This window comes from Lissotriton vulgaris, chromosome 7 (genome assembly GCF_964263255.1).
Source record: "Lissotriton vulgaris chromosome 7, aLisVul1.2, whole genome shotgun sequence".
Classification (NCBI taxonomy): domain Eukaryota; kingdom Metazoa; phylum Chordata; class Amphibia; order Caudata; family Salamandridae; genus Lissotriton; species Lissotriton vulgaris.
In genome coordinates, this window is record NC_141695.1 from 373,192,821 (window position 1) to 373,213,430 (window position 20,610).

At 52.3% G+C, this 20,610-nt stretch overlaps 1 protein-coding gene across 4 annotated transcripts in view; it reads left to right on the plus strand.

The window, feature by feature from the left end:
- PPP6R1 (protein phosphatase 6 regulatory subunit 1) overlaps positions 1-20,610 on the plus strand; it is a 1,178,344-nt gene that overhangs the window by 460,882 nt on the left and 696,852 nt on the right. For all 4 annotated transcript variants that reach the window (XM_086930305.1, XM_086930304.1, XM_086930307.1 and 1 more), the window contains exon 10: positions 1,024-1,167. In XM_086930305.1, coding sequence (XP_086786431.1) covers positions 1,024-1,167 — 144 coding nt within the window. The remainder of the gene's footprint in view (positions 1-1,023; positions 1,168-20,610) is intronic.

The window sequence follows — 20,610 nt, forward strand, 5'->3', positions numbered from 1 at the left end:
CTACATCCACAGTAGATTCGTAGTTTATTTGTAACCAATCCCCCGTGTCTGACATTCAGACTTCTCTCCTGTACCCACCCTAGTGCCTTTAGTAGAATCTGTTGATAGTGCCAAGGGTTAATCACCCAAGAATGAAATCTCTGTCCAATGAAAGAGCTTGTGCTTTAAGATCAAATTCCAAATGCCATCTCCAAGCAGGTAGCTCTGGTAGGTTCAGAGTTTGCAATAGGAGAGTCTCCCCTTGCCTATGACAGCCCTTCCGTGCTTTCTTTTTGTACTGGGTGCTATATTGGACCTTGTACATGCTGCATCCCCTCTGATTTCATCCTTGCAGTCCAATAAGCTTTCAGGGTCCTGGGGAGTGACCTCTCGATGATGACCCCCCTTGCCTGTAGAGAGCTGAAAGGCTGAGGACGGCTGCTTAGTGAGACGCTTTAAGCCCTATTAGGGGTATGGTCAGTGTTGAACTTTCCTTCCAGATTGAAATTGCTGGATGTTTAGTGGTAGACTATGCTACCTTCCGATCCCCTGTGCAAAATCCGTGTTAGGAAGGGGGAACTCTCAACTTTCCATTGTTACCTCTCATTTGCAGCTCTACAGGGGCTAGTTCGTTTGACTCCATTATATCCAGGATCCGTAGGAGAAGGAATTCTGCTTTTGAGTGTGGGGAAGCAGCAGACTGGCCTTTAGTACGACCCCAGACTGTTTGGTGCGTGCAAGTATGCTGGACGCGTGCTCAACAACCACAGAGGAAGTGCCAAGAATGTATTGCACAGCATGTTTGGTATTCTAGAAGGTGACAGACCACCATTGTTTGCAACCACAACGCGTTATTTCACAAGCAAATGTTTTAATGTTTTATGCTTTTTTCCTGTGTTACGTTGAGATTTATTAATATAAAAACCTAGCATGATGGTATTATGAAGAACAACTCTGACGCAACTAGTTGGTTGTAATTTTTATATTTTGTCTCTCAAACAATAATGCAGTTTTTTTTTTCTCCGATTAACTTTATCGTTCTAGGACTTGTATTTTCACTACGTGTACAACAACTTCCTTCATTCACAAGTAGAAGCCTGTGTTAGTACCATTCTAAACATGGCGCCAGCTATGGAGTCTGATGAGGACACACCTGTGGCTGAGAAGGAGAGCCATCTTGTCAAACATGTAAGTGCACTTTGAAGAAGCGGGGACTGTTGAAGGTAGCACTTAAGTTAGAAAAACTTACTTTTGCCTTAATTCACCAATATAGCTTTGGAACTCTTGGTTAGTAAAGACTCACAAAATGATTATTTGTTTCCCCACATGTGTATAGAAAATCTAGAGCATGTGTTTGTAGTGTGTATATTTATGAGAACACATTCAGGCTTGGGATCCTTTAGGCTTCAGTTCTCTGAGTTTGCAATGGTCTTTGGGCTAGTCACTTTATACACAGTGGCTACTTTACTGCACAGTAAGCCTTATGGGGAGAGGTACGTTGTTGTGCCTAGTGGAGTTGAATGGCGTCCTGTAAACTTCCAGAGCAGTTTTGAGAAAGGAGTGCTTGTTCACAGGTTCTAAACTGCAGCCTATCGGGCACAGCTGTTGGCCTTGACCAGTATGCTGTTGGAATGGTATATTGTATGCAGAACTGGCCTCTGCTCTTAGAGTATGGCCTCAGACCATGTTTTGTTACCCCAGGTCCCTTATGTCCTCGTCCCATTCATTAACAAAGTGGAGTATACCAAAGCAGAACACGGGCCTTCCGAACCCACAAATGCACCCAGTAAACCACAACAAGCTCAGCAACCCAAGGGAGCATCGAAAAGAAGGGAAGGGTGACTGCAGGAAGCAACCAGACAGCAACCCAGAACAGAACAACAGGGACCAAACACGGACCGGAGACAACCAAGAAAAAAACCGAAGGCCAGAGCCACAACAAGGAGGCCCAAAAACCGAGACGGGGCAACCAGGGCAAAGACCCAAAGAACACGGCCAGGGGACCCACCAGACAAGGCAGCCAAGCCCAGAACCACCAGGAAGGCACACAGTACCCGGCAGCCGCAGAGAAACCGAGCAGACACGACCACCCTGAAGAAGGCCAAAGAACGAAGCAAAGACTGGCCAACAGGGCGTAGGCATGAACACCCAGACCAACAAGGAAGGAGTGAAGCACAGGCTAGAAATAGGCCCAACCCACCAAACCAAACGACCCGGCCCCCAGAGAGGACAGAAGAGGAAGCCAACCCAACCACCGCAGAGGAGGTTCAGGAACCATGAAAGAAACGCAGGCACCACCAGGGCCACCAAACGACAACCACCACACACCCAACCCAGAGGGAGGAGCTGCAGCAAGAGGCCAGACCGAAAAGGATAGGGAAGGAGGCCATAAGCCCCACAGGGAAGGGGGCCAGCTGAACCAGGACAGCACCCAAACCAGACCAGCAGGGGCCGAGGATGCCAACCCAAAAGATCACAGGCCAAAGAAGCCCCCAGAAAGAACCAGTAGCGGACCAAATAACAGAGGTCAACAAAAAACGGAAACCAACAAGCTGGAACTGAACCGAACAGGCCCAGCCAGGGAGGGGACAGAGCCACCGGCCACAACCCCAAAAACCCACAACCCCAGAGGGAGGGAAAACAAGGCAGGGTGCAAGCCCAGGGCAACGAGAACCACCGGCAGCCCCAAACCAGGAAACAACCAGGCATGAAACCGCAGAACCACAGAGGGCAGAAAAAACATGCACCAGCACAGTGGAGGAAAACACAGGCACCCAACTCCCGGGCCAAGCCCGCAGAATGGGCAGGGGCAGCGGAAAAGGCCCCAAGGTGCACAGCTCACAGGCCAGAAACCCACCAGGCCCGACACCAGCCAACGCTGGAGAGGAGCCAAGAAAACAGCCAAGAAACAGGGCAACAAGTGCAAAGGAACCAGGAAGCCAGGGCTGGAGCCAAGCAACCCACCCACATAGGCCCAACCAGTCCCGGGAAGGAGCCCATGCAGCACAAAGGCCAAAGCAAGGGCAGGAAGGCCAAAAGAGACCCCCAGCACACCGCCACCGGACCACACAGAAGGCTGGAAGAAACAACAAGAGAAAACCACTGAGCCGAACCCGGAGGAGGCAGAGAAGCCAGAGGGCCAACCAGCAGTAGACCCCGGACAACCCGCAGCCATGAGGGAGGACGCCCCAGAGGCCAAGACGAACACCTCAGAACATCACCTAAACAAGAGAACGGGGGACAAAAACCCACACTGGAGCAGAGCTCGCAGAAGCAAAGGGAGACAGGAGTGAGCTAAGACACCGGAACCAGGAAACAACCAGGGACGCCCGGCAAACACACCCCACAGCCGGAAGAGAAGAGACCTCACAACTAGTAAACCAAAGAGTCACCGTGAGAGGCCACGCCACACCAGCAGGAAGCCGGCAAGCCACGAGCAACAGGAGGCAACCCCGGAAAAGCCAACCCAGAAGCACCGAACACCAGGACCCCACACAGGCCCGGACAAGGCAACAGAAAGAGGGCCAACGAAGGAGCACCAGGGCAACCCCAACAGCCTAGAACGGAGACACTAGGACCAGGTAGAGACAGACACCCAACCACAGGAGAAGCAATCCTGGGAAGAGAACAGTCAGCAGGAGCAGGCCCAGAAGGACACACCAGGACAGGGCCCGACACCAGCGGAACGAACAGCCAGGCTGGCCAGCCATAGAGAGCAAAGACAAGGACGCAGGGCAGAAGAAAGCGACCAACAGGCGCCAGAAAACCCACAGGAGCCAGAAAAGCCCCAGCGGGCCCCAGCCAGGCACCCAGGAAGGGGACCAGACAAGACCAGGACCTCCCTCCAGGGAGCAACCACCCCCGGAGCCCAGACGGAACCTCAACCGCAGTACGGAAGAGGGGAAAACAGGGGCCAGAGCCCAGGACAGGGCAACAGCGAAAGACAGCCAGGCCCAAAGAGCAGAGGCACGAACCCCTAGGGACCAAACAGGCGAACCTTCACAGGGAACACACCTGGGGGAGGGAAGTGCAAAGGAAAGGAAGAGCAGGGGCCCAAACCAGACCGAGCAGCACAGACTGCCGAACCAGGAGGGGCCGCCAGGACCCACCAAAGTAAGCCAAAGACACAGGAAACAGAGCAGGGGTGCAGCAAAAGCGGGGAACAAGAGAAAATCACCAAGGAAACCCCAGAAGCCAGCAACAGAGCTAAGGGAGTGCCAGAGCCAGGAGCAACCAGGAAAGCAGCACCCAGCAAGGAAAAGGCAGTCAGACGGAGACCGAACCAGCCAGCCAGTCCCCGCGAAGAAAACCCCAGCACAAAGAAGGCCCTGGACAAACCCCGGCCGCTGGAAAAGGAGGCAGCAACAGGCGCAAACCCCGGGAACCAGGAGGAAGCGGACACCACACCACGGATCCAGCACCCAGAGTCCAGACCACAGATCCTGTATCACAAACACACCGAGAAGCAGGACCGGGCTGGCACGACAGAAAGAGAGGGCAGACCCCGGCAGGGCCAAAAGCCCAGGACAGGGCAAGCACCAGTGAGGGTACAGCTGAAGAACAACCGCTCATACCAGAACAAGGGGGAGGAGCACGGCGACCACGCAGGCCCAGGAGGACCACGGTCCCAATCGCAACACCAAAGGGAAGCCAGCCACCGTCAAGAGTCGGGAACCCCAGAAAGGCACCAGAGCCGCGGCCACCGCACCGAAGGAGGCAGAAACACATCACCACCGAGGACGACAGCACAGGCACCCAGCACCGACAAGGAGAACCAGGCTGGGAAACAAGCAAGACTGACTCTGGGGACCATGAGGAACCCAACCTACGACCCAGCACGACATCGCCCATATCAGCCCCGAACCAGCAAAGGCACAGCCACCCAGGGACGGAGTTCCACCGGGCAGGAAACAGCCAGCGCACAGCACTGCAAGCGCAGGGTGGAAGGGGGGGGGAGAGGGGTGGGAGGGGGGCGTTAGCCAGAACCCGCAAAGGAAAACAGAGCCACAGCAGCGATGCCCGCAACACCAAGGCAAGACCCCAGCAACAGAAAAAGGGGTCCGGCGCCAGAAGAGCCCAAAATGACGGCAGGCATGACCGAGACTGTCAAGGCCAACACGAAGAGCGAGAGGCAGCCGCCCACAGGAGGAGAGACAAGCATGGTGAAGGGCCCAGCTCCTCCCGCCGGGACCAGAACCAGCGACCGGAGACAGTACAATCATTTGTTGATTAAAAACATCAGGGAGGCCAGGAAAGATCCCTCACCTCCGGCAGCATGTGACTCAATCCCAGAATCAGAATGTGGGATCTCCATCCCCACCTGCTGCCATTAGGAGCGGGCGCCCCAGGAGTACCTGAAGGATCAGCCAGCAGCACCAAGCGCGGCACCCGTAGGGCCGCCAGGATGTCATCCCTGCTGCAACAAAAAACATGCAGCGGCAACAACCAGCAGGAACCGCAACTGATCATGACTGCCCCAGAAACAAAATACCGGCTGACTCAACATATCTGCAGGCAGAGCAAGAGCCACGAAGGTGCGCAGGGTCCGAACCCAGGAACAGCCTAATGGGTAAATCCGAGAGGCCTGTGCAAAGAAAGTCGAAGGGAAACTTGCAATCCCTCGCCAGTCAACAGAAACAGGCCATCAGGAGGGTAACGGCAGCATAATGTAGAGAGAAGCCAGTCACCAGAAACAAGCCATCAGGATGGGCAATGGCAGCATCATGTAGAGAGAAGATGTAAATCGGGAACGAAGAGGAAGACCGCAGCTCCCACGATCTCCTGAACCAAGTGACAAAGTCACGAGCTCCGGATAGAGTGGGCGCGCGCACGGAGTGCCCAGGCATGGTAGCACAAGCGACAGGGGTAGAAATAAGAAAAAGCCTTCAAGCGGGACTCACTTCGGGTGGGGGCCAACACCAGTGCCAAGGCCCCCCTCCCCAAACCCTCCCCCCCACTCCCCTCCTGCCAGCACGAATCCTAGGAGACACGAGGAACATCGCAAGCGAGGCACGTCCCGCCAGGCTCAGGAAGACGCATCTGCGAACCGGATGGAAACAGAAGCACACGCCCCAGCCGCAAAGCGCCTTTCCAGGCAGTAATTCGGCAGGAACAGAGACTGACTCCCAGCAAGCCCGGCAGACCGAGAGACAGTCCAGGAAACCCCGCGCCCGCACAGCCAGGCAACCGGGCGGGGGGTGAAGAGAAGCACCGCCACTCCAGCCCAGCAGGAGCAGCACCAGCACATCCAAGTCCATTCTGTCGACAGACCGAAAAAAAGAACAGGCGGGATGCTGGGTAAGTACTGCTTATGTATTCCTGATGGGAGGGGCAGTATTAGGGTCCCAGCATTCCTCTTGTCTTTTTCTCTGTCGGGAGATGGTTATCTCCACTTAGTTAATGAATGAGACAAGGACGTAAGGGACCTGGGGGTAATGGTATTATTGCTAAAACAAGTCTTTAAAGCTTCATGGAATTGGGGTAAGTAAGGTTAGGGGTGAGACTGTTCCATAAAGAGGCAGAAACTATAGAAAAGGCTAGTCTCCAATACAGGATTTTTTGGGGGGATTGAGGACAGTAACAGTCCATGAGTTATATCTCCGGTCTTGCCTGAGTTTGTAAAAAGCACATTAGTAGGCTTGTAAGAAGGGGACCTCAGGAGTGAGGACATGGAATAGACCAACTGGAGTTAACCTGTTCTCCATGCCAAATAGGTGATATAAGATGACCATTAGCCTACTATCTTCAGAATGTCGAAGATAGCGGGCAGATTAATAAACCGCAATTGATAATAACAAAGACTAACTTTTACACCGCTTGAGACATGTGCGAACCCAAACGATATTTCTGTAACCAATATACTTGTACTGCTGATTGTAAGTAGCCATGAATAATTGTTCAATAAATGTTTTTTAAAAAAAAATAAAAATTAAGAAGGAGACACTGAGGGTAAAAAAGCTTTGTAACATAATCATAGTGCTTTGATAGTAGTGTTGCACTGATTCAGCAAAATCACAAAACTATGCTTGGGATCATAGAACCGTAGAAGACGGGGAATGAGTCAACAGTACTTTGAGTCTGTCAGTACTTTATTATCATCCACCCATTGCTGTAAGCGGTCAAGGACGATACGGCAGGCCACTTTGCTCAGGGAATCTAGTAAGGATATAGGGCGGTAGCAGGCCGGATTCTGGCGGTCTCCTTTTTTAAATATCGGGACCAGGATTGATTCTGACTATGAGTCAATAAGCCTGACTGTACATGTTGCTTCTAACACTCTTGTCAGTATTGGTGTCCATAGGTCCAAATTATATTTAAAAACATCAACTGAAACCCCATCCGGGCCTGGTGCCTTTCCCCCTTTACTGGCCTTTAAAGCCTGCTCAACATCGTGTAGGATTATATCAAGAGCTCTGGGAAAACCTACAGGGTTTAGTAAGGACTTATCTTGGCATTATCTTCTGTCACATGATTCGCATCAATGTTTAGACCAAAAATTTGAGAAAAATGTTCTACCCAATGATTTTCATCGACCGCAATTTCAATTGTCTGCCTATCCCTGACTACTGAGAGAAAGGGAGATTTACCAACCCTCCAAAAGGCAGTGCTATCCTTGTTCTTACAGCTTTTATGTAGTTCTTCCCAGGTTTCTTTTTTAATTCAGCTTTTCTAGATTTTATAACCTGGTTATATGCTTTTCTAAGCTGACTAATTTCTTTCCTGTCCCTTTCTTCTTTATGTAGGGCAGTTTTTAGGTCAGAATATGCCCTTGTGCAGGTCTAGTTAAACCAACCTTTACTCTTACCTTTCCTTTGTTTTTGCTGGACACTCAATGTTTTATTAATCACCTTTGTGATTTCCATAAAATTACTTGGGACCTCTTGATGTGAAGTTGAGGGGTCCTAACATTTCATTATGGAATCTAGGGAATATGTTACTACCACTTTAGTTGTTTGTTGTGTGTCAACATTATCCCATTTGAGAGAGTACCCATTTATTCTGTCAATGGTCAAATTTTTATGCCCAAACTTTCTCTCCGACTTACTTCTGCTGGAGTTGGGCGGAATTAGTATTGAAATGATGTTTGGGAAATGGTCACTGACGGAATTATCATGAGTACTAAAATTCAGCAAACTGGACGCAAACAGAGTTGGTGCAAAAATGAAATCTATAATGGTGTTAGCTACTCTGCCGTTAAAAGCTTGTGTAAGAGGAATGGGGGGTGAAATAAATTAATTAGCAAAACCCAATTCCAATAAAAATAATGTCTCATTTAGGCATTCGCCACATGTTGAGTGAAGGAAGTGGATTAGGTTTAAAGTATTCTAGTCTATTAAACCACATGGTTTTTTTTTGATAATCAATTTTTATTAAAGTAATGAACACAAAGAAATACATTCGTATCAAGTCACATATTCCATTAAAACACCCCTGATTCCGTCCCATGACATCACTCAGCATATTAGCATAGATAGAATGAGTCGTTGGTACCCATTGAGCACATGGAAGTAGCAAAGTCATCACGGCGGTAGCACACCAAACCATTTGCCCCATATTTTATTAAAGAGCTCCGGGCAGCCCGGGCCTCAAAAACAGATTCTTCTTGTGTCCCACACCAATCAACCCCCTCCTCCATTTCGACAAGGTTGGTGCCGCCCTCTGAGACCATTTGGCTGCAATGTCTCGTTTCGCCACTGCCAACGCCGTTCCCAAGAGGCGCTTATCGGCTCGAGTGCCATCTAGACCATCAAACACTCCAAGAAGCAAATGTCTCGGGTCATGAGGGACCACCCAACCCAACACATCCGTCAGCTCTCTCTCCACCCCCCTCCAGAATGACTCCAAAGCCGGGCACAACCACACCATATGGTAGAAGTCAGCCGGAGTACCGGCGCATCGGGCACAGGCCGGGGAGGGTCGTGCACCCGCTCGGAAGAGACGCACCGGTGTCAAATAGGCTGTGTGGAGGAAATAGACCTGGACTAGGCGTAATTTTGAGGATGTGGTTAGGGTTCTGGGTGCCATAAGGGCGTTACGCCAGTCAACATCGTCCAAGGGGCCCACCCATTCCACCCATTGCTCCCTAAGGCGGTCCAAGGATGCAGGGGAATTATTAATTTAGGCACAGTATATCCGGGAAACCCCTCCCCATCCCAGATCCCCCATCATGACCTGGGCCTCCAGGGGACTAAACTCTGGAAGGGAAGTGGGTATGGGGAGGTGAATGTGGAGGGCGTGGCGGAGTTGTAGGTATTTGTAAAACTGGGAGTGTAGGAGTGAGTGTCGCTGCTGTAGGTCAGATAAGGAGCGTATGTGGTCCCCCACCCACACGTCCCCACGCAGGGTTATCCCCACCAGATCCCACCGACGGAACCCTTCCAGAACCGCGGTCTCGCCCAACCAGGTGCCCCACCAAAGGGGCGTTTGCCTTGTCAGTTTCCGGTCCTAGCGCACCAGGCGAAGTGCGGCACGCCAAGCCATAAGGACCGACCTGGTGATGGAGGGTATGTCCCGGGGCACCGGGGAGCCGTACAGGAAACCTTGCAAGTGTGTGAACTCAAGAACAGGGAGTTCTACCCGGTAGGCGGGGTCAGACCACCCACCTGCAAACCAGTCATGGATCACGATGAGTTTGGTGGCCAGGTAGTAGGCGTAGAGGTTGGTGACTCCCATACCACCATCAAAGGGGGGGAATGCGGGAGTGGGAGAGGGACAAGTGGGAATGTCCCCTTCCCCATAAGAATCGAATTGGCACGCTATCCAATTCCCGTAACCAGCTGCTTGTCAGGGGATAGAGGTGTTTTGTAGGATATAGAGGAAGCGTGGGAGGATCATCATTTTCAAAAGGGCGCTTCGTCCCAGTGGGTTAAGGGGAAGGGACTGCCAATTTCGGAGATCAGTTTTCATCTGGGTGACTAGGGGGGGCGATGTTGAGGGTCCACTCCATCTCAGGCAGGAGGGTAATCCACACACCCAGGTACTTGAATGGCAGTTTCCGAAGGGGGATCATCGCCTGCCAGTCAAAGCAGGCCCGTGAGGAGTGGAGGAGGACCAAGGTGGACTTTGTCGGATTGAGGCGGAGTCCAGAGACTCGCTCAAAGGCTGTAAGGGCTCTCAGGGACCTGGGGCTGGAGCGTTCCGGGTCAGCCAAGTAGAGCAGCACGTCGTCCGCATATAAAGCGATTTTGTCCACCTGGCTCTGGTCCCATTGCCATCCACGAATCAGGGGGTCTTGTCGTATGAGTGCCGCCAGGGGCTCCATCGCTAACGCGAATAGGAGTGGGGAAAGAGGACATCCCTGGCGGGTGCCCCTTCGGTTTGGGAACGGGTCGGAGAGCCTGCCGTTAACAAGCACCCGAGCACTGGGGCCACTGTAGAGGACCTGGATCAGGCGGCGGAAGGGAAGGCCAAAGCCCAGCGTCTCCAAAACGTCTCCCAGGTACCCCAGTCCACTGTGTCGAATGCCTTCTCGAAATCAAGAAGAAGGGCCACAAAGGGGGAGAGCCGACGACAATGGGCCAGGGCAAGGTGAAGACGGTGGATGCAGTATCTGGTACCCCTGGCCGGCATAAAGCCGCACTGATCAGGGTGGACCAGGTCAGGCAGGAGAGGGCGGAGCCTCTGGGCGATGGCGGTGGCGAATATCTTAATTTCGGTATTAATCATGGAAATGGGCCTAAAGGCGGAGCAGTCCAGGGAGGGTGGGGGAGTCTTTGGGATGACCACGATAGTCGCCACGTCCGATTCGGCTGGAAAGGACCCGTCCTCCACCACCTGTCGAAAGAGCGCCGTCAGGTGGGGCACCAGATCATCCCGAAACATAGAATAGTATTCCTGTGGGAATCCATCCGGCCCAGGTGTTTTGCCGGAGTGTAGCAGGGTGATGGCCCCGTGGATTTCTTCCGAGGTAAGTGGGCCGTCAAGGGTGCCCGCCACCTCCTTAGGAAGACAGGGCAAAGACATTCCGGATTCTGCCATCAGGTCTGTGAGGGAGGCACTGGGGGGGTGCGCTGCATAAAGGGCCTCGTAGTAATGCGCAAAGGTTTGCGCAATGGCCTGAGACGCCACCTGGCAAGTCCCGTCGGCCGCGCGGATCTCCGGGATAATACGGTGGGCGCTGGGATAAGAGATCAAATTACGGAGCAGTTTCCCGTTTTTGTCACCCCACCAATATATATGCGGGCAACCGAGGATCGCCAGAGCATTTGGGCAGACTCCAACGAGACCCTCCGAATCTCGTCTCAAACCAGGGCCAGTTGTCTGGAAGAATCTGTGGCGTCAGCCTCCAGCTGGTCTCGCTCCAGGTGGACGGCCTTGGACTCCAGCTGTGCCAGGTGGGCGGACTGAGCCGCGCTTTTGGCATGTACGAGTCCTCTAGCGACTCCTCGGAGCACTGCCTTACCCGCCTCCCAGAGCGTCCCCTGTGAAGGGACAGACCCTACATTGGCGGAGAAGTGGTGTCGGAGCTCTTGGCCGAGGGAGTCTACTAGGTCGGGGTCCTGCAGGTACCACGCATTGAGGCGCCAAGTAGTCCTAGGGCCGGTAAACGGGGACCCGATGTGAATGGCGATAGGGGAGTGATCAGAGATCCCGCGAGCGAGGATCTCCGCTCCAGACACCAGTTGACAGTCCGTAGCGGGCATCAGAATCAAGTCTATCCACGAGTGATTAAGATGGGCAGCAGACGTATGGGTATAGCGTTCTTTTCGGGGTTTCCACACCCTCCATACATCACAAAGTCCCAGCGCCGAGGCCCAACCCACAAGACACTTCGCAGAGGCGCGCCGTTGTGCCGAGGGAGGGCCCGACACATCTCTGGAGGGCTGGAGGACCGCATTAAAGTCGCCTCCAACAACTGTGAGGCCCTGGGGGAGGGAAGAGACCACTCGTTTGAGGTGTTGAAGGGTGGAGGACAGGAGTGCCGGGGGCACGTAGTCGGAGAGGAGGTTCAGGGGGCTGCCCTCAACCAAGCCCGAGACCGCCACATATGTACCTTGAGTATCGGTGACGACATGGGTTCCGGTAAACGGAAGCCCTCGACTTAGACGAACGGCCACCCCCCCCTTGAGCCCCTGGTGAAGACGGAATGCCACACTTGGTCAAACCTGTAGCTCGCCAGAAATTGGCACCGGGAGCCCAGGAGATGGGTCTCCTGGAGGAGCAGGGAATCAGGCATGAGCTGGGGACATTGGGACTCGCGACCACACACATAGGTAGAACAAGGCAGTCTGGAGTCGGCCAGCAAGAACCAAACCGTGAGAGCCAGGCTCCCCCCGTGAACAGGGGGCGGGTCGAGGCCCAGCTCGGGGCACCAGGGTGTGCCATGTGGAGACAGGGGTGCATGCGGTTGCCAGGGAAGACAAAAGGGAATGTGACTAGCATTGAGAAACACCAAAGGCGGCCCGTAGGCGGCCAAAAACAACAAACTCTTGAGGGACAATGATCCCTCACCCCTCCCCGTCACCCCAACTCCCCTCAACCTATACTTCGAAACGGGAAGCATCTGTCGCCCTTAACTAGCTACAACCTTGTAGGACAAGTGCTAATCTGAAACGGTTAGCTAGGGGTAGGGATTATGGCTAGGATACCAATAGGAAGGACCCCCCTCCATGACGTAGGATATGAACCAGCAGTGCTAAACGAAAAACATCGCAATTCAGGTCCAGTAGTAATATGGATGACCTTCTGTGAACAGGCCACCGCCTCCATGGCGGTGCAGGAAGGACCCTTGCCCCCGGATGTCAGGCTCAGGGAGCCCCAGTAGATCTGAGCCACGGGCTCAGTCGCATCCAACCCCAGCCCCTCAGATTCGGGCACGGTTTTCGGGCTCCGGGCAAAACAGTTACTTTCACTTAGGAGTCAGTCACCTTCGGAGCCATGAAGCATCGGGCTTCTGGAGAGGTCAGTGTCGGAGAATGCGAGTTGCAGGTTGTCAGTGGGTCCAGGGGCCGTGTGCGGGTCAACCAGGGATGGGGTCAGTGAAGTCGGGTCGCGCTGTCGCGCTTCAGGGGAGTCCGCTGGGCTCCAGAGCCCGGCGAGCGGGAACTCCTCACCCCGTGCACCCCCCTCCTGCGGGACCCGGTCCTGCGTCGCGTGGGCTTGGGTGCAGTACTGCCCTGGCGGTCTGGAGCTACTCGAGGCGGGGAACGGGTCACCGACAGTTGGAGGGGTCTTTCCTCCGTGACCCAGGTCCACGCCGCCTGTGGGGAGTCAAAGAAGAAAGTCCGACCCTGGAAGAATACCTTGAGCCGGGCCGGGAATAGGAGCCCATATCGGAGGTTCATCACACTAAGCTTCTGCTTCACCTCCTCGTAGGAACGGCGTTGGGACTGGACCTCTCTTGTAGTCTGGAAAAATCATTATTTTGGAGTCCCGGTGGTGTATCTGCCCCAACTCTCGAGCAGCTCTCAGGATGGCATCACGGTCTCGGAAGTTGAGCACACGGAGGATGAAAGGTTGAGCAGGGGCTCCCGTGGTGGTTTGGGGGCCAAAGAGCGATAGGCGCGTTCAATTGCGAACCATGGGGAGAGCTTCTCCTTTGGCATCCAGGTGCAGATCCATTCTTCTAGGAAGGTAGCCGCGTCTGCCCGTTGACTCCCTCTGGGAACCCTAGGAGGCGTAGGTTGTTCCGGCGCACTCTTTTTTCAGCATCCTCAGCCCGGCGGTGAAGCTCAGCGGTCTGCGACTGGAGGCGAGCCATTTGGGTCTTGATGGTGGAGACATCATCCTCCACCGTGGAGATCCGGGATTCAGCCTCCGTAAGGCGCTCCGTGGCCTTACGGAGGTCCTGGCGGATGAGAGATACATCTATTTTCCCCTCTCCTATTTTTTCCTCGACCGACGTCTGTGAGGTCGAGATCGCATGAAGGATGGTGTTGAAGTCTCCTCCAGCTGGGCCAGGCAATTTGTCCACGCCAGTCCCGCGGTCCACCTTGGCAAATTTGTCCAGGGTCTTCTGAGCTGTGGGTATGGAGACTGCGGGAGCCTGAGGTTTCCCCATGGTGCGGCGAGTCGCCGATCTCAGGGCCAGGGGGCTGATACGGAGACAAACGCCTCGGTCACCCGGTATTGTAGGTGGGAAATCCGCAGGTCACCTCCACACACAGTCCGCCACCCCGCAGACGCGGGATAATAGATCAGAAGGCAGCCACAATCTCCGATGGGGGAAGTTAGGCACAGTGGCGTCCCCCAGGTCGGTCCAGTTCCTAGAGGTCTTCCGCACGGGTAGGTAGCAAGGCGGGCAGTGCTCCTCAGATCCCGGCAAACTGGGAGGAGGGCACCGCTCCTATCGCACTGCACCGCCACTCGACTAGGTGGCCGGGCTCCCCGCCGGAACACAGCCTTCCCGGCCCCAAACGCCGCCACACCAGGCCCTCTTCAATGGGGAAGTCTCAAGGGTGGTGTCCCACCGACCCTCAGCCAGGAGTCGGGCCGAGCAGAGTTCGCGGCAGGGGCACCGTGCAGCGCAACTCCCACGCCCCCAGGAAGCAGCAGATGCAGGCAGGACTCCCCGTGGATGGGAGTCGGTCAGGGGTCACTCCTCCAAGACGGCGTGGCAAAGGGGGAGCGGAGAGCGGCCAGGTGCCCCAGCACCCACCTTCAAACTGGCAGCAGGCTGGTGCAGCGTCCGGACGGGGTCCAGGTGCAGCGTCTATCGGGGCCCACTCAGGATCACAGTCACGGGGGGAAGCAGGGCAGCGTCACTCACCAGGGGGAGGCCCACGGTCAGCAGAGCAGGCAAGACGCGGCCTCCAGAGCAGTTATCTCTCCTTCCCGGGACCTCCCGCGGTTCAGGGCCAGCCACAGAGCGGACTCAGTCCTCTTCGGATGTCGGCCTCAGCACAGCGGCGCCTCACACCCTCTCCAGGCGAGATCACTCCTGTGGGCATCAAGTCGGGCGACGGCCAGTTCCAACCCAGAGCCGGGTCGGGGAGGCCGCCACTGCAGCACCGCTCCCGGCAGCAGAGCAGTCAGGGTCTCAAGGTCTCCCGGGATTAGCGCAGATCCGACCTCCACCCCTCACCGCCAGTTCAGGAGCGGAGCGGGACTCCGTCGGTATCACTGCTTCAGGTGTGCGCTGAGGGAGGCAGGCGGCAGGGCAGCGCGCCTGTCAGGCCGGGGTACACCAGGGGGTCGCCATCTTGGTGCAGTACTCAGGCAGGATACTCCCGCGGCGGGGGCATCAAGGGCAGCGCCGGCCCGGCTCTCCTCTCCGCCTCCACCCTCTCGGTCTCCAGCCGGCACCTCCTCAATCAATCAATCAATCAATCAAAGTATTTGTATAGCGCGCTACTCACCCGAGGGTCTCAAGGCGCTTGGGGGAGGGGGGTCCGCTACTGCTCGAACAGCCAGGTCTTGAGTTGCTTCCTGAAGGAGAGGTTGTCTTGGGTCAGGCGGAGGTGGATGGGGAGGGAGTTCCACGTCTTGGCAGCCAGGTAGGAGAAGGATCTTCCTCCCATGTTGGCTCTTCGGATGCGGGGAACGACGGCAAGGGCGTGACTGGTGGAGCGTAGCTGGCGGGTGGGAGTGTAGAAGGTCAAGCGGTCACTGAGGTATCTGGGGCCTTGTCGTGGCGGAGTCGGGGGAAGTCGTCTCAGGGCTCCCGTGAAGGGGCACCGTCTACTCGTGGGCAGCACAGGGGGCCGCCATCTTGCCCCCGCGCCGATCTTCCGGGCCGGTGGGAGCCCTGCAAGCCTCGAGGATGGTCAGCAGCACCCAGCGACAAAGCAGCAGACAGCGCTGGGGAAGGCGGACACAGGCGGCCCGGTTAGAGGGAAGGATGGGCACTGCGTCAGGTAGGATTGAGGCGGATGACGGATGGGGGGTCCGGAGCACTCTTAAAGTGCGACCGCCATCTTGACGCCTTGGCCACGCCCCTCTAAACCACATGTTAAATTACGGTTTTGACCACATGGTGCTAAATGGAAGTCGTCGTCCCCCCCAATATGACAAAAATGCTTTGGTTACACTTATTCTGAATTTCCAGCAGGTCAAAACTAATTTCTTTTAGGGTTACAATCAGCTGTTCGTTATGTATGTTATTATAAAAATTCACCAACACAAACTTTTCTTGCTTAATCACGTTAAAGGTTATGATTTGAAATGTAGGTTCTGACTTGGTGAAAGTTATTTCCTTGATCCCCAAGAGATTCGAAATATAAACTATCAATCCTCCTTTAGCCTTTCTAGAAATAGAGGGAATTGCAGGCGTAAAATAAGTCTTGTACCCTTCAATATGTATTACTGTGGTGGCCCAAGTCTCTTGTAGACCAAACACATGAAAACAATAAAATCAAGCCTTAAGTCATTCCTAATTTTTTATCGTAAGCCCGCTATATTCCAGAATAGAATATTCAAAGTTATTTCGTTAGTAATTCCTGCCTGTTTGCTATCTTGTATGGCCAGCCCCAGTTGAACTTCAGCATTCTTCATGTTCTCCAGGGTTCCTAGTTCTTTCTCCATAATTATGTGATACTGAGCCACTACTAACTGGCTCTCTTTCGGGTTGGGGAATCTGGGGGTCAAGTATGGTTCAGGGCTAATATGTTCTAACTGAGTCCTAGAATATATAGGATATTGTTGATCTAGTCAATCTATTTCTTCAAGACCTGTGAGGGTACTAAACCTATTGAAAGTCGGAAGATTGTAACCATAACTTTGCATTGCCTCATTTCTAAACTTGTTCTCTCTCGCGCCCCTATATTTCGGGGGGGGGGGTAGAAGAAACCCAGGGGGAAGTACATTAATCCCTTCAGCTGATACAAGGTTGTTGCCAACTTTCCACAGAATTGTTTCCACAAGTAAGGGTGTTTTAAACGTTAGAACAATGCAGTCCCCTGGTAGCATCTTCCCACTCTTACCAACCCACTGGACCCTTCTTGCCATCTTGAACTCTGCGAATAATTGTTCAATCGGCCCTACCCTCCTGCCTAACCAATGCAATGTTTTATTTCTTAGCATTTCCCAGGCTTCCTTTACGGATGGCCCTTGTTTTGGTACATTTGCCAAGATAATTATGTACGGTGTTGCCTCTGGTGGTAAATCTAGCTGTTGGTCTATTTTAAATACGTCATGGTTTGGGTATGATGATACAGCCTCTGATTGTTGATACATCTGTTGCGTTTGAATGGGATGGCTAAACCTAGTATCTAAGGCTTTCCCCATATTACTCCTCTTCCCGTCCACATTCTCTACAATATTGGCGCGGCTACTAATCTTATTCTGTTGAGGGAGATCTTTTCTGGCAGATTTAATACTTTCTGAGGAAACACTCAGGCTAGGCATTACAACCTCGTTGCTATAAATGGAATGAGGATCTCCTGTTCTCATGCTAGAGTTGATACTTTGAACATTATTGCAACTATACACATTTCTAGGGTCATTAGATGCCGGTTTTACATTTTTTCCCTGACTGATATAATCCGTCAGAGAAGCTTCAATGACGGTTAATCTAGCACCCATTTGATTTAATGAAGTTCGTACATAAAGATCTAGTCTTTCAACCAGAGCTGTTAGACTCTTTATATCATTACCATATGGTTCAGTTCTTCTATTGGCTTCATCCTTGCTTCTCCAGGATCCTTTTCTTGGGGCTGTTCTCCTTTTCCCTTGGTTACCCTGTTTTGTGGTAGTGGGAGCCAGGGTCTTGGGTATCTTTTTACTAACGTCATCCCCTTCTGACTCAACAATAGGAGTTGGGTTTTATTGTTTTTTCTGGGGAGGTTGCAAAGAGTCACTTAATAAAATTTCCTCTGAGTTATGTTGGATACAACCATTAAGAGATGCATTGGGCTTTGACCTTGCGTCCTAAGACTCCAATGCATCATGTTTTCCTGATTTAATGGTAACGCAGGACATACCTGACTCTAGTGACTCTTCTACAGAGGATATCTGCTTATCCAGAACCCCCATTTCCCCTGTGAGATAGCTCAGTAGAGTTTGCTGGACCTCACTAGAGGTTCTTTTAACAGTGCAGGGCTGAGTGGTTGGGAGCATTCTTATACCCATTATTGGTTTCTGGTATCCTAGTATCCTGATATCTATTCTGTAGATATGCCCGGCTACCTTTCCAGCAGGAAAAATGCTTTGCAGAGCCACGTTTTTTTAACATAGAGCCTCAAACCGATACAATAATGTGCAATAAAATCAGTTTTTTGCCTCCCTTTAGTCACCTAACCATATTATATGTAAGAACGAACAATAATGTTCAGAAACTATGCAATTGTTTCAACACATCTACCAAGTCCTTACTAAAGTTCAGTGTTCATTCAGTCCATCGATGAGCCAAGAGATTGGGCCCAGCCCAGCCTCATCACGGTAAAGACGGGCCCAACCTTGGCCCGGGCGAGCCCGCGAGCGTCCTGCGCCGCGGGTGCCCCACACAGATTTAAAGGGCTGATTGAATGATGGTGGTGCACCTCTTGTGAGAGCGCAATGCCCCCAGGGACGTGTAGTCCCGGGCAGTCTGCTTTCCGCGTTCTAGAGGGGTCCGACGATGAAACAAACAGGCCAAAGGTTGCAGGGCCAGACCCAGGTCCCTGGAAAGGCAGCAGGTAATGATGAGACCAAGCAGAGAAGGGCGTCAGGGAAGCCCTTTTCTGCTTGGGAACCATGGAGCAAGGCCTTAACCGTACTCTATAATGGGAAAATATGTGAATGCAAAGGGGGAGGGGGGGGGGAAGTTCTATATGGCCAATGTGGGCTGACCGCTGCATTCGATTGTGTAAGTCATGCTAAACTATGGAGTCCTTTAGAAATGATGGGCGTGGATCTCCATAGTTAATTTTCTAAGAGCACTGTATGCAAATGCTACGGCCAATGGTGAGGTTTGGTGTAGGCGGGGAGCTCACGGCACTGTTCAAAGTATAGAGGGGGGTTATGCAGGTTTGTGTCCTTGCACTCTTCCTATTTACACTCTATACAAATGGCATTGAACAGGCCATGTTGGTGTGGTGCCAGGATCTACCTCTGCTACAGAAGCATCCAATACCCGCCCTACTCTGCGGATGATGCCGTGATCTTAGCCTGATTCAAAAAAGGGGGTGGTGATGAACAGAGTATCTGAATTAAGCAGACCACTCTTACCCAGTCAAGAGATCAGGGCTTGATCCATCACCGTTATTTAGCTCACTGCATCACCCCAGTTCAGAATCTGGCTATATGCAAATTAGTCTGACCCAGTGCCTCATGGGAACAGGGCAGACCAAACTACCAAGCCGATTCTTAACCGGAAAGGAGACCAGCTTCCGGGGACCAGTTTCTGGCATTTCAGCCGTCGTCGGCCCGGCTTGCTTGAATCCTGGTGGTGCAGTGAGCAAGGGACTCATGTCTGAGTATACCCTGCCACACTTGTGGTGGCCAAAAACGATTCAAAAAAGGAGGTGGTGATGATGATCTTAGCCTGAACTTCCCTAGAACTACAACGTGCCCTTAATAGGTACCACATTTTTATGGTCAATTTAGATTTAGAAATCAACATCCGAAATACATTTGTATGAGCTGTGGGTCAGGGAGGAAGAAACAGAAGGATATTTTTTATAGAAAAAGTAAAATTAAAATCTACCTCTACATACCCTTATTTAGGTATTTTAATCAACTATAAGGGTTCGTGGAGACCAACAATAAATGCCAGGTAACTCCTCTTTATGAGGACCACTACTTAATTGGTTAATTGTGCGCAGAGGCTAGGAGGCCACCGGTTGAGATGCTCCAGATATACCAAGCTAATTGCATCAGCACGGCGATATACAGTGCTGGAATCTGGGGCTATGGAGGGTTTGACTTCCTACAGAAAGTGGAAAATGCCTTTTTGAGGTATTTGTTGGCAGTTCCACGAAGTACCTCGACATATAATTGCCATGTAGTACTGGGAATACCGTATATCACTGACCTAATAAAGTTACAACCAGTCCTATTATGGCATCGTATCTGGTCATCTCATAAAACACTATTCAATCATGAGCTTCTAAAGGATTGCCTTTGCAATGTTCATAAGATTGGGTGGCTCATGTATGTGAAAAATGTCGTCTTCGATCTGGGTCTCTCAAAGTACTATCACAATCCAGTACTGATAGCACAGACTCCTAGGAAATTGTAAAAAAAAACTGTGCATGAGCCATCTGGAGGGGCTCAGATTACTTACGGATGTAAATAAATGTTCAGTCCAACATAACCTAATGATTCAGACCACGTTGACAATACAACCATATCTAACGTACAATCTGAGTGGATATGATAGGTTTGTTTTGACAGGGTTTAGGCTGAATATATTCCATCATCTGATAAACTTCCCTAAAACGAATGACGTGGCTAAAACTTTGATAATCTTCCCCTGCAATGATGTATCAGCACAATCATCAATGCATGTGTTGTGTTCTGTAAATTTTACAAAGAGTTGAGGAGGAGTTTGGTAATACCCATTTTAAAAATGTTGGGCATGAGACAATGTTGCCCATCATTTCTTGCCTTGCAATTTCTGGATGCAGAGTGTTTTACAAAAAATATTGCTCAATTTCTGAAGCTCTGCATCAGGCACAGAAAAAAGAGATTGATGCCGCACACTCTGAGTGAGAATACGATCTTCTTCATTTATCCTTTAATGAGGTATTAGCGGTCTTCGAACATTAATTCTTA